This window comes from Sarcophilus harrisii, chromosome 5, assembly GCF_902635505.1.
Source record: "Sarcophilus harrisii chromosome 5, mSarHar1.11, whole genome shotgun sequence".
NCBI classification, from domain to species: domain Eukaryota; kingdom Metazoa; phylum Chordata; class Mammalia; order Dasyuromorphia; family Dasyuridae; genus Sarcophilus; species Sarcophilus harrisii.
This window is the reverse complement of record NC_045430.1, coordinates 98524966-98537977: the sequence shown is the minus strand read 5'-3', so window position 1 is coordinate 98537977 and position 13012 is coordinate 98524966. Positions and strand designations below refer to the sequence as shown.

Genomic DNA, 13012 nt, shown 5'->3' with positions numbered 1-13012 from the left:
CTGACTACCTAGTTATTGGGTCATTTAAAAATATTTTCTATTCCAATATTAACACCAAAAAAATGAGCATTTCTGATTACAGCAACAATAAATAATAGCTAGCATTTATCAAACTGCTACTGTATGCAGAATACTGTACTTAATGCTTCAAAAATATTATCTTATTTGATCCTCATAACAAACCTGGGAGAAAAGTGCTATTATTATCTCATTTTGCAGTTGAGGAGACTGTGTCAAATAGGGAGGGTAAGTAATATGCCCTAGTATCACAGGTAACATAGCTAGTAAATGTTGAGCCTGGATTTGAATTCAGGTTTTCCTGATTTTACATCCAGTGCTTTATTCTCTCTCTCTCTCTCTCTCTCTCTCTGTTTTAAATGGATGAAAAGTTTGATTTATTTTCTTATAATTCCAGTAGATATCAACAAAATCCAAGTAAATTACATATACATTTTACAACAGAACAGAATGCGTTTAGCAAAGAAAATACAAAGGAAAAAGTGAATCAAGTAACTTTTTACATATTCGTGTCAACTTTCTGGATGTTATATTTATTTTCAAAATCTTGAAAATTTGTACAAAGGTAGAATATTATGCTGTGTCCAGTTTTTAAAACTAGAAATGTTGCTACTTTATTTTTACATAAAACAAAATATTTATTTATGTGTATCTTTATAAATAGAACAGAAAATGAATGTTGTATATGAAATTTCAGATCTCTTAATATACAGCTTGCTTTTAGAGTATATAAGAAATTGGACTTTTTGCTTTCTGAATTGTCTTGTTTGTGTTTCTGGTATTCTCTTCATTAAAAAATTGCATCAATTATTCTTTTCTCTTTCTTTTTAAATTTTAGCAACTCTATATTCCTTATTTTCTATCTTTATTTTCTTTTCTCTGGGGATAAGAATACAAGGCAATTTTAAAAATGGAGTTAAATTTCTCCATTGGCTGTGACTGCAAATGTACACCTTATACTGTATTTTGGATCTGTCATTTCTTTAAAGAGCTGGGAATATACTTAATCATTAGTTCTTTGGAATCATGGTTAATCTTTTCACTGATTAAAATTCTTAAGTCTTTCAAAGTATTATAACATTGTTACTGTATAACTTGTTCTGCTGGTTGTGCTCAGTTCACTCTGAATAAGTTCATATGGGTCTTTCCAACTTTTCTGAAATTATCTGTTTTGTCATTTTAAATCTTTTTAGTCTTGCTGATAAAAGTAAAAACAAAAACTTATCTATTGTGACATACCCTTTTGAAATAAAGGGCATTGTAGAAATTGTTGATAATAGAAGTAAGGGAGTAAACAAGAGAATTACAAGATGAGATACAAATATTGCTTGTGAAAAGACATGGGTGGTTGGATTGATGTTATATTTCCAAAATTTTCTGGTGTTACTTTAATAACTTGGGTTTTGCTGTCCTTAAATTTTATAATCATATCTTGTTCCTTCCAGAATTTTATGAAGAAATTCTCTCATTGGCATATAGTTTGACTTGTCAGATGATTTCACCTCAAATGTGGCAGCTGTTAGGTATATTGTTTGAAGTTTTTCAGCAGGATTGCTTTGAATATTTTGCAGGTAAAGCTATTTTCTCCTGCTATTAGTTTGTAATGTAATGTTTGTATATATGTCAAATCCAAATAACAATTTGAAAGAAACAAACAAAAAAAAAAAAGGACAAAAGATAACATTCCTTCTAGTAACTTTGGTCACAGACCCCTCATCATTTTTTCTATTGGCAAATGGTTTGGTGAACTTTAGAAGTAAAGTGTATAGTCCTAGGCATGTGAGCATTAGAGGGAATATATTGTTTCTTTAAATTCTCACTAGTGACTCTCTTTAGATATTTCTGGTGCTTAAATTTGTGGTATTAATAACTTCTTTTGACCTCAGTTAACTCAAGTGTAAGATTATTTCTAAGCCCTCTTCCAGGTTTAAAATTATATTATTCTAAGAAAAGGTAATAATTAGCAAGAAAAATAAACATGTGTTATTTGTGGAAATATTTTGTATTGATAGTCTATTCTAATGCAGACTTTGACATAATCCTTTTTTTTCAGACATGATGCCTCTCCTGCACAATTATGTTACTATAGATACGATTACTTTATTATCCAATCCCAAGTATCTAGAGATAATTTACACAATGTGTAGGAAGGTAAGAATGTACTTTCTTATCTTTTGTATTGTAGTATCCACTGTATATTGATTATACTATATGTGCTCCTTTAGTGTTGCGTATCGTTCCAAACTTTTTTCCCCAAATATATTTAGTTACTTAAAAAAATCCTTAGCTTTGGAAGTTTATTCAATTCATTCATACACTCATCAACTTATACTTTTAAATCATAAAACTTTATTTGTTTTTATAATTTGGAAAATTCATATTGATAGTATTTTTGAGTATTTAATTTTTTTTTAAATGACCAGTAGGTAATATTTTAAAGTTAGATATTTTCCAATTCTTAGGAATAGTACCAGGTAAAAATCAACTGTAACTTTAATTATAGTTTCAAAATCATGGGTGAATAAATTTTTTTTTTAAATCAAGTACATTTAAATTGAAAGCAAATATGACATAAAAATGTTTACAAGGTGAAGCAGAAATTATTACACAGCTAAAGAACTCTACATTGTGGTAATGAATGGGTCTGAGGGTGTAGCCAGACCCTGTGTAGTCTATTAAGTGTTGAGGTATGGGGATAGTGAGATGTTAAACCCCCAAAATATTGGGGATTTCAGAATTCTCCTTTATGTTCCATTAAATGTCATGGAGAGAGATTTGGACCCCTCAAATATATTGGGGTCTCAGGCCAGTGTCATGAGGCATCTCTTAAGAATTTGTAGGCTTAGGCCTTCTCCTGATCAAGTAGGCTCTTTCTAGAACCATTATAGTGACTTTTGCTTCTCTTATTTACATTCTGTTTAAATGATTTCTGTATATGCATGTGTATGCCTATGTATATATGTATAAATTATAGTACAAAATATGCATACACACATATATAACACAATGCATGTGCAGATTAGAGACCAATTTAAATTTATATATATAGAGAGAGTTTTAGATGCGCAGGGGATATATCTCTATGTATCACATGTATCTCTCTATCTTTGTTTCTTTCTTTCTATCTGTCTATATCCCCTGGGCATCTAATGCTAAACATTGTAAATAGAATTTATCTTTCCCTTTAAATCATAGTTGGGGAACATCTAACCTGCAGGCCATATAAGGCTCTTGAAATCATTTGTCAAGGCAGGTGTTGATGAGCTGAAAGTTGAGTACAACAACCTCCCAGTGCTTGAGTTCCATAAATTGATAATTTTGTATGTCTTGTGAATAATATAAATATTCAGATAGCCCTTGGCTATCTGAAAAAGTTCCTTACCCTTGCTTTAAACTACCTTTTTTCTGAACTTACGCTATTTCTATAGATTCCTTTTTAGTGACTCAGATTGCAACCTTTATTTTTTTTTATTGAAACTTTTTATTGTCAAAACACATGCAAGGATAATTTTTATCATTGACCCTTGCAAAACCTTGTGTTACAATTTCTTCTCTTTCCCCCCACCCCCTCTCCTAATTGGCAAGTAATCCAATATATGTTAAACATGGTAAAAATATATGTAAATCTAATATGGCATATGTATTTATAGAATTATCTTGCTGCACAAGAAGAATCAAATCAAAAAGGGGAAAAAAATGAGAGAGAAAATAAAATTCAATCAAACAACAACAAAAGAAGTGAAAATGCTATGTTGTAATCCACACTCAGTTCCCACAGTCCTCACTCTCATCATCACAAGATCAGTGGAACTGGCCTGAATCATTTGTCGAGAAGAACCATATCCATTGCCTAGTACAATGGATCTACTCATTGGGCCTCTCTGCTGATCATTTCCATATAATATATATATATATATATATAATATTCTATTATATATATAATATTCTATTTTATATATATATGTGTGTGTCTGTGTGTGTATGTGTAATGTACATACATAATATAGAATATGTAATATATATGACAGTAATATTATAATATTATATAGATATAGTATTCCATAACATTCATATCCCACCGTTTATTCAGCCATTCTCCAACTGATGGGCATCCACTGAGTTTCCAGTTTCTTGCCACTACAAAAAGGGCTGTCACAAACATTTTTGCACCATTGGATACATTTCCCTCCTTTAAGATTGCTTTGGGATATAACCCAGTAGAAACACTAGATTGCAATCTTTATGTCATCTTTGACTTCTCCCTCTCTCTTATCCCACTCAAATAATTAGTAGATTCTATCTTTATAATGGCTCTTCTTGCTATTGACAGTCACAATGCTATTTGAACTAGTAAAATAATCTCCAAATTGACCTCACTGCTTCAATCTACATTCCAATATTAACTTCCATGAAATAATATTTTTTAAGTGTAGTTCTAAGCCACGTGACTCCTTTCCTCATAAACCCTAGTCCATCATTATGTTTAGGATATAATATAAACTCTTTATCTGGCATTTAAATATCTTCACAATTGGTTCCTGTCTTCTTTTCCAGCTTATTATATATTATTTTCCGTCACTTGATTTTTGTTCTAGCCAAACCCAATTATGATTTTTTTACACTCAGCATTCCTTTGCATAGACTGTTCTTCATTACTGGAATGTACTCTTTCCCCACATGTTCTTTTTAGTATTCATTTCCTCCAAAACTCTGTCTGCCAACTTCTGTCTTCTATATGCCAGTCTTTTTAGATCTCTGGTACTAGTACCACTATTTCTTCCTGATCCCTTTTCTTTATACATGTTGTCTACTCTGATATAATATAACCATTTTGAGGAGAGAAAATGTTATACTTTTATCTTTGAATTCTCAGCGTTTAGTGCAGTGTCAGATATCTGTTAGATGCTGAATAAGTGTTTGGTTAGTAATTAGTAAATCAGTAATTGAACTGGAAATCAGGATCCAGTTCTAGTTGTAATTCTAAGTTTGAAGCTAACTAGTTGTGTGAGTTGAACAAGTTCCTCATGATCTTCCATTATTTATGAGATATATGACTATATGTACTCCATATTAGTCTATTTGTACTATTAGACTATATGTACTCTTATCCATATGATTCTGTGATATTAGCCTGAATATTGTGATCTCTTGGTTATCCTTAATAACTTTGGCTGCCTTCGATTCTTCTTAGGTTATAGATCTAGCAAACAAAGGAGGTTTGACTAGAAAGATTTACTAGAAAGCAAAATTACTTGGGAAAATAAAGCAAACTAAATTGCTATTTTTGGTAACTATATCACTGCCTTGTACAAAAATTTATAACTCAGAAGATATGTATTGATAAGACAAATATATACTACATATTAGAAATGATTTCACCAAAATGATTGAAATAGAAGTTTTGGTGCTAAAGGGAGTAAACTCTAATCATTTGGACAAGTCATTTATATTTCATTTCCTGATTTGTGTGAATAGGGGATTAGTTTATTTTTTTCTGGGTTAAGCAACTTTGGATAGAATATTAGAATTTGAAGACTTAGATTTGAATCCCAGCCTTTTTATTTTCTATTTTACTATCTATGTCATCATGGGTAAGTCATTTAAATTTTCTAAAACCTAAATTTCCTTATCTAAATGATAGAATTAAAATAATTTGCCCTGCCTACCTCACAGTATAGTTGTGAAGATCAGATCTGATTAGATAATATATGTAATTTGGTATGTAAAATGTCAGCTTATATTTTGTGTGATTCTTTAGAATAGAAAAACAAGTGTTTATTGTTTTTTCTCCTTCCTTTGGTTGGAAGGTAACTTTAAATAGCAACAAAGTAATGGTTTTAGTTTCAAAGCAAGTTTTAATTGAAATGTCACATTACCTCTTGATGTGCTAATTTGTTGCAAATAATTATAGGTCTTGACTGGAGATGCAGGAGAAGATGCAGAATGTCATGCAGCCAAACTTTTGGAAGTAATTATTCTTCAGTGCAGAGGAAGAGGAATTGATCAGGTAATGAAAATTATGAAATTAGCATTTTTATTGTTTTAATATAAAATCACAGGCTTAACAAATATTTATTTTTAAAGTAAAATAAAATAATTTCTATGCTTTGGATTAATTGGTAGCAAATTCTTTTCAAAATAGGGTTGAAAACACTTAAGGTAATTTTTCAATATTTTCTTGTATGTTAATTAGGAAAAGATAGATGAAGAATTTTGTATTGCTTTTCAGTAGTTATTAATGAAAAACTATAGAGAAGGTTAAAGTATTTTTTTTTTTTTTTTTTTTGGTTAGGAGTCTTATAAAAATTATACTACCTTCACATTCCTAATTTTTTTACATTCTTCATTTTTATCTTAGTATCTCATTTTTTAGGTTGAATTGAAAATAATTCCTTTGAAATTTGTTTCAAAATTGTTTCAATTTCAAATTCCAATCCAATTTCAAAAATGTTTTTGATTTCTTAACTTCTTATTTTATTATTGATTGCTCCCTTCTCTCCACCACCACTTTTTTTTTTTTTTTTTTGTAAAGGTATTCAGGTTAAGTGACTTGTTCAGAGTCACATAGCTATTAAATAGCTTGGGCTGGATTTGAGCTGAGGTCTTCCTTACTCCAGTACTTGTTCCTCTATCCACTGAACCACTTAGCTGCCCCATATTGCTCACTTTTTAAAAGATCTTACACTTTCAAGTTTCAACAGAAGAATTTTTATCTGCTATATTTTTGTTGTGTGGAATTACCATGTAGTCTTCCACTTTAATTCTGTTAGTTCCTCTGTTCGAAATTCTCATAATAAATGCCATTTTTGATTCTTTTTTTTTTTTGTAATTGTTTAACTTGTGAGTCAGTATTGAAAACTTTCACTAGATCTCATCAAGTAAATATTTATTGAAGTTCTTCTGTATATAAAGTATTTTTCTAGGCTCTGCAGGAATTAAAAACTTTTAAGGGATTTGTTATTTACTTTGAGGGACAAAGGATTTTTGTTAAAAAATGATACTGTGAAAGATTATACCCTTAGAAATTCTTTAGCAAAGATGAAAAAAGAAGATATCAGAAGAAATAGTGATTTATATAAGGGATAATGTTGTAAAAAATTACCCAGGCATGGGTTCTGTCAATAAAAAGTTATAATTATGGAAAAAAATAAAAATAAAAAAAGAATTTAGATGCTAAAAAAAAGAACAAATAGTGATTTATAAAATCAAAAGAAAGCAGTTAGTATTTTCACATAATGTACGATTATTTTTGAAGAAGCTGTTTCAACAGAAGAATTTTGATCTAGATTCCTATATCATGAAATAAACAATAATAAAAATTATTGTTTAGGAAGAATTTCCTAAAATTACAAAACAAGCAATAACTGCTCTGTTAGAAAATGTAGGGGAAGTTGGAAACTATCCGCATTGAATTTGAGATCACTTTTTACAAAACTATTCTTAAACAGTGAATTTGGGGTTCTTAAGGACAAAGCTAGCCAAGAATTTTTTTTCTGTACTTAATCTAGTGAATCTATAAATTGATCTAATTAAAACATTTAAACTTTGCACTTCTATATTAAGCACTTAGCTTTCATTGCACAGTATAAAACAGTTTTTTAAAAGTTTGTGAAGTTGTTTATCTTAAAACATTTACATTTCCTTCTGCTAAAATGGATTTTTTCAGCATATAGAAAATTTTCTAGGTTGTGAAAAAATCTGAATTTAATCTGCAGATAGTTGTCTTTTTTTTTCCCCTCTTTTTTTTTTTTTTCCTCATTCAGAGTAAATAAATTCATTGATAATATTTCAAAGCTTTTGGCATCATTAAATGTCTTGTTTGGATGAGGCATTTAGAGAGGTAGGTAAAAGACAATAACTAATAAAATTACTTAATAATTGTGTTGCAATAGTTGTTCTATACTCAATTTCCATACATCTGAACCTCTTCTCTCCTAAAGTCCTGTCCCACATCACCCTATGTCTGTTAGACTTTCCCTGTCTTGGAGGCATCTCAAACTCATTATCTCCAAAAGAGTGTTTTTATTTTTTTCACCAAATCTACTTTTCAGCTTTCACATTTCAGTTGCTAGTGCCACAGTTTTCTCTGTTACCCAGGTTTGCATCCTCAGAGCCATTTTCAACTCTTTATTTTACTTTCTCACAGGTATTTGGTTGGTTACAACTTTAAAAAAAAAAATTATCAAATACCTCCATAGCATTTCTCCTATCTATATCTCTTTTTACTTAAATAAACAAACATTTATTAAGCACTTATTTATAGTGGTAGGTACTGTGCTAAGTTCTAAGGGTAAAGTAACTTATTTACTTACAGAATAAATAAAATAAAACAAAAAGAAAATAGTCATTTCCCTGAAAGATATGGATTGAATGAGAGTGGAGAGTCAAAGATGACATTGTGATTTTGAACTTGGGTAAAACTGGGAGGGTGGCAGTGCCCTTGATAATATTAGGGAAATTAAGAAGTGGTGGTAAAAGTTTGCAGGGAAAGATGAAATTTGTTTTGGATATGTTGGGATGCCTATGGAATATTTAGTTTGAGATTTTCAAAAAGCTATTGGAGATGTATGACTATAGCTCAGGAAAAAAGACTAGGGCTGAATATGTGATGATCTGGGAGTCCTTTACAAAGAGATGATAATTGAATCCATAAGAGCTGATGAGCTTACCAAGGGAAATGGGTATAGAAAGAAAAGAAAAATTAGGACACAATGTTTGGGAATTTTACATTCTCTTATGAGAAACAACATGTTTCTTATGTTGTACCTAGTTACAGCTAGGTTCTTATTAGTGGTATTAATGAATTTGTTGAAATGATCTCAGGTATTTGAATTCACATTACTAAAAATTATAATGATGTATGATATTGCTCTTGGTTCCATCCCAATGGAAATATAAAACATGAATTTGAATAATGAAATTTATTAGTCACTTCAGGGGATTCAGTTATATCTATAAGAAAAAGAAATTTACACATAATACAAAAGTAATGAAAAGTAATCTGTAAGAAAAACGAACCTTTGTAGCTTAATAGAAGATGGATTGGTGAAGAGAGAAACTTGAGGCAGTAACAGTGAAACCTAAGTGGTGTCACTTTATTTTTTTATTTTTATTTTTTTTATTTAATAGCCTTTTATTTACAGGATATATGCATGGGTAACTTTACAGCATTAACAACTGCCAAACCTCTTGTTCCAATTTTTCACCTCTTACCCCCCACCCCCTCCCCCAGATGGCAGGATGACCAGTAGATGTTAAATACATTAAAATATAAATTAGATACACAATAAGTATACATGACCAAAACGTTATTTTGCTGTACAAAAAGAATCAGACTTTGAAATATTGTACAATTAGCTTGTGAAGGAAATCAAAAATGCATGTGGGCATAAATATAGGGATTGGGAATTCAATGTAATGGTTTTTAGTCATCTCCTAGAGTTCTTTCTCTGGGCGTAGCTGGTTCGGTTCATTACTGCTCCATTGGAAATGATTTGGTTGATCTCTTTGCTGAGGATGGCCGGGTCCATCAGAACTGGTCATCATATATTATTGTTGTTGAAGTATATAATGATCTCCTGGTCCTGCTCATTTCACTCAGCATCAGTTCGTGTAAGTCTCTCCAGGCCTTTCTGAAATCATCCTGTTGGTCCTTTCTTACAGAACAGTAATATTCCATAATATTCATATAAGTGGTGTCACTTAAAACTATTGCATTAGTCTAGACAAGAAGTGATAGGGGCCTAAATTAGAACTGTTGTTATATGAGTAAAAAGAAGACAATTTTTATATATGAGATTTTTCTACCTTGGCAAGATTAGATGACAGATTATTTATTTGACTTGAATGAAGTGAGAAATGAAATGTTTCACTGGTTTTGAGCCTGAATAACTGGGAGAGTAGCAGTTCCCTTGATAGTAACAAGAGAGTTCAAAGGAAAAATGAGATGCTTTAGACATGTTTAGATTGGGCTATCTAAGGATATCCTTTTGAGATATTAAAAAAGCTAATGGAGTTATATGACTAACTCAGCACTGGATACGCAGTGATTTGGAAATCTTTTGCATAGGGATGATAACTGAATCCCATTGTTTGATCACAGCTCATTTTGGAACATTTTAGTTGATTTCAGTTGCCTGTTTTGTTAACTCTACTTTTTATCTCTCCCAACCATTAGTGTATTGTTTAGTTCTCATCAACTGGATAAGATTATCTATTTTAGCTTTCTTTCTTTGAATATCCAAACTTCTGAATATAAATATTGAGTGGCTATATAAATATATTGTATATTTTTGTTAACTGTCTTTACATATGCTTTTTTTGTCCTAGCTTTTCTATTGGGTTTTAGCTAACTTTTTTGTTACTCATTGTGATCTGGAATCTAACAATCATTGGTCTGTTGATAATTGGTTAGGTGCAAGGTTTGAAGGGGGGGTAGGGAGGAGATAATTAGATGGGTCATCCAAAGCAAACCACTTCTTTGCTTCTCATCTTTCTCATTTGTTAAATGAATATTGTGAAATAAATCCTAACTATTTTACAGTGAGACAAAAAGATATGCAAATTAAAAAATGTTATATGATAGATGATTAGATTAAAAATGCTTTGTAATAGATATTCTTTGTATGACAGTATTTATTCTTGAGTCATTATGTTGTAATGGATAGAATATAGGACTAGTTGTTAGAAGGACTTGGCTTGAAACCTATCTCTGCTACTTACTGGCTTTGGGGTAACGGGCATCTGTAAAATGGGCAAAGTATTGCTTACCTCACAATGTTATTGTGAGGTTCAAATGAGGTGATAGACATTGATGAACACATTCAAATCTTATGTAAATTCTAAAGCCATTATCATCAATTATTATTAATTTCTTTATAGGCAGTAGGGATAGTTATAATAAGTTCTCTGTTAACTTTTATTTTCTGCTTTGTATTTAGTGCATTCCACTGTTTGTAGAAGTTGTGTTGGAAAGATTAACCAGAGGGGTTAAAACAAGTGAACTCCGTACCATGTGTCTTCAAGTTGCTATTGCTGCCTTGTACTACAATCCTGATCTGCTTTTGCATACCTTAGAAAGCCTTCATTTTCCACATAATCCTGGACCTATAACTGCACAGTTTATAAATCAGTGGATGAATGATACTGATTGTTTTCTTGGGTAAGTTTTTTTCTTATTTATATTTTTTTGCATCTTATTGCATGTTGTTGACTATTAAGTATAACAACCAAGTAAATAATTTGCATTTCTGATAAATATACCATCAGTGCTTATTTTTTTGCAGGGTGTAGTATTTATTGTAGTTTCTTGTAGTCTAGTGGAGAGAGCTAAGGATGGAGCAAAATTTATCTCTTTGCTTGATATTAAATTTAATAAACTTAAAAATTTTCTGTTATGAAAAGTCCTTCACAAACATTTAAGTCTTTTCTTAGTTTATTGAGTTTATAAATTTGGCATTGCAGATCGAGTTGGTACCTAATGGAGATATTAACCAACTTTACAGGAGTATAAAATACAGATCTGGGAAATTAATTGCTTATATCCCTGTATCCATGCCTTACCAACTTCAGAAATATGAGAAAAGATGGTTTCTGATAGAGTCTCAGATGCTGAATCACTATTGTATGACTACAAGACATGGAATATAAAAGTCTATGAAGAATTGAAATTGTCATAGTGGTACCATGGAGAGATACATAATAATTGTGTGCATTTTGCAACATAACCAAATGAGAACAGATAGCAACAAAGAATTGCATGGTAGAAAAAAGAATCTAGAAAAAGAAGAAAGGCTGGTCATCTGGCAAGGGTGAATGTAACTAGTTTATAGACCAACTGCTTCATTGGAATCTTTATAATATCGAAGAAAGTAAGAAAGCTTTCTGGAATCACAGGAATGGATTTCTGTGGTGAGCTTAACAGCAGGAAATGACAAAGGAATGGTATATAATAAATTGTCAGGGATCGGTATTATTAGCAGTAACGTCCAAATTGATGAGAATCCAGACCTAGTTGAGAGAAAACATCTCATTCTCAGTACTTTGCTAAGAAGAGAATTTTACTTGATGGCTCTATCAAAATTGTTCTTGCAGCTTGGGGAAATGAAATTCCAAAAGGCCATATTAAATCATTCACTTATGTTATGTAGAACATTGCTGGCAAAGCTGAACCATTAGTTTTGTTATTAAGGCTTGGTTAGGGATCTGTAACAGGTGAAATATTAAGTAATTGAGGTAACAAATATTGGAGCTTCTGAGCATATCAGCTTACTAAGGAATACATGCTAGTTGTTTAACAGATAGAGCCCAGCCTTCTTCAGCTTGATATTAAACCATGCATGATATTTTTATGCACTTAAATAATATTAAAAGGATATAAGCCAAGATTTAAAAATTAGTTAATGTGATTTCTAACTGGAGGAAATATTAGGGGCTTTTTGAGTTGGGAGCAAGGGAGCAAACAGGTATCATTCCCTGAAATCAGAATAAAAGGTCTCCACTATATGTATTCAATTAGAGAAACAAGTAAAGAGTAACTGATTAACTAGTACAAGGCCAGTTTTTAGATAAGCCATATGGATTGTTTTAGATATATAATAGTGAGAAAACTCCTTGCATCAGTCTTTAGAACTAATTGGGTTTCTGGTCAGCATAATCTAGGTCCTTTGTTAAGGGTCTCTAAGCAACAGATAGAAGTGATCCAGTTTCCCAACCATGCAGGGCTTGGTTTCAAAAACAATACAAAAAGTTTTCTTATAATTCCCATGACTGAATAAACTTTTCTTATAGGCTAAAATTGGACTAGACCTACAATTGAATGGAAAAGGAACTGAACTAAATCCAAAATTAATTCACAATATGGACGTTATATGGTTATATGGTTCAGTTTCTACAGGCCCTTCAAATTTGCTTTAACAATTCTCAGAATTTTTAAAAAATTCCTTCATTTACACATTTATTCAACAGATAGTCAATAATTCCTTTTATATATAAA

The 13012-nt window shown here is 31.0% G+C and overlaps 1 protein-coding gene across 5 annotated transcripts in view; it reads left to right on the top strand.

The window, feature by feature from the left end:
• Window positions 1–13012, top strand: part of IPO8 (importin 8) — a 134430-nt gene that overhangs the window by 97458 nt on the left and 23960 nt on the right. For all 5 annotated transcript variants that reach the window (XR_004229479.1, XM_031938112.1, XM_031938114.1 and 2 more), the window contains 4 exons: window positions 1464–1589; window positions 2072–2169; window positions 5930–6025; window positions 10959–11179. Coding sequence is in view for 4 of the 5 variants with exons in the window: in XM_031938112.1 (XP_031793972.1) it covers window positions 1464–1589; window positions 2072–2169; window positions 5930–6025; window positions 10959–11179 (541 nt within the window). In the remaining variant the exon portion in view is untranslated. The remainder of the gene's footprint in view (window positions 1–1463; window positions 1590–2071; window positions 2170–5929; window positions 6026–10958; window positions 11180–13012) is intronic.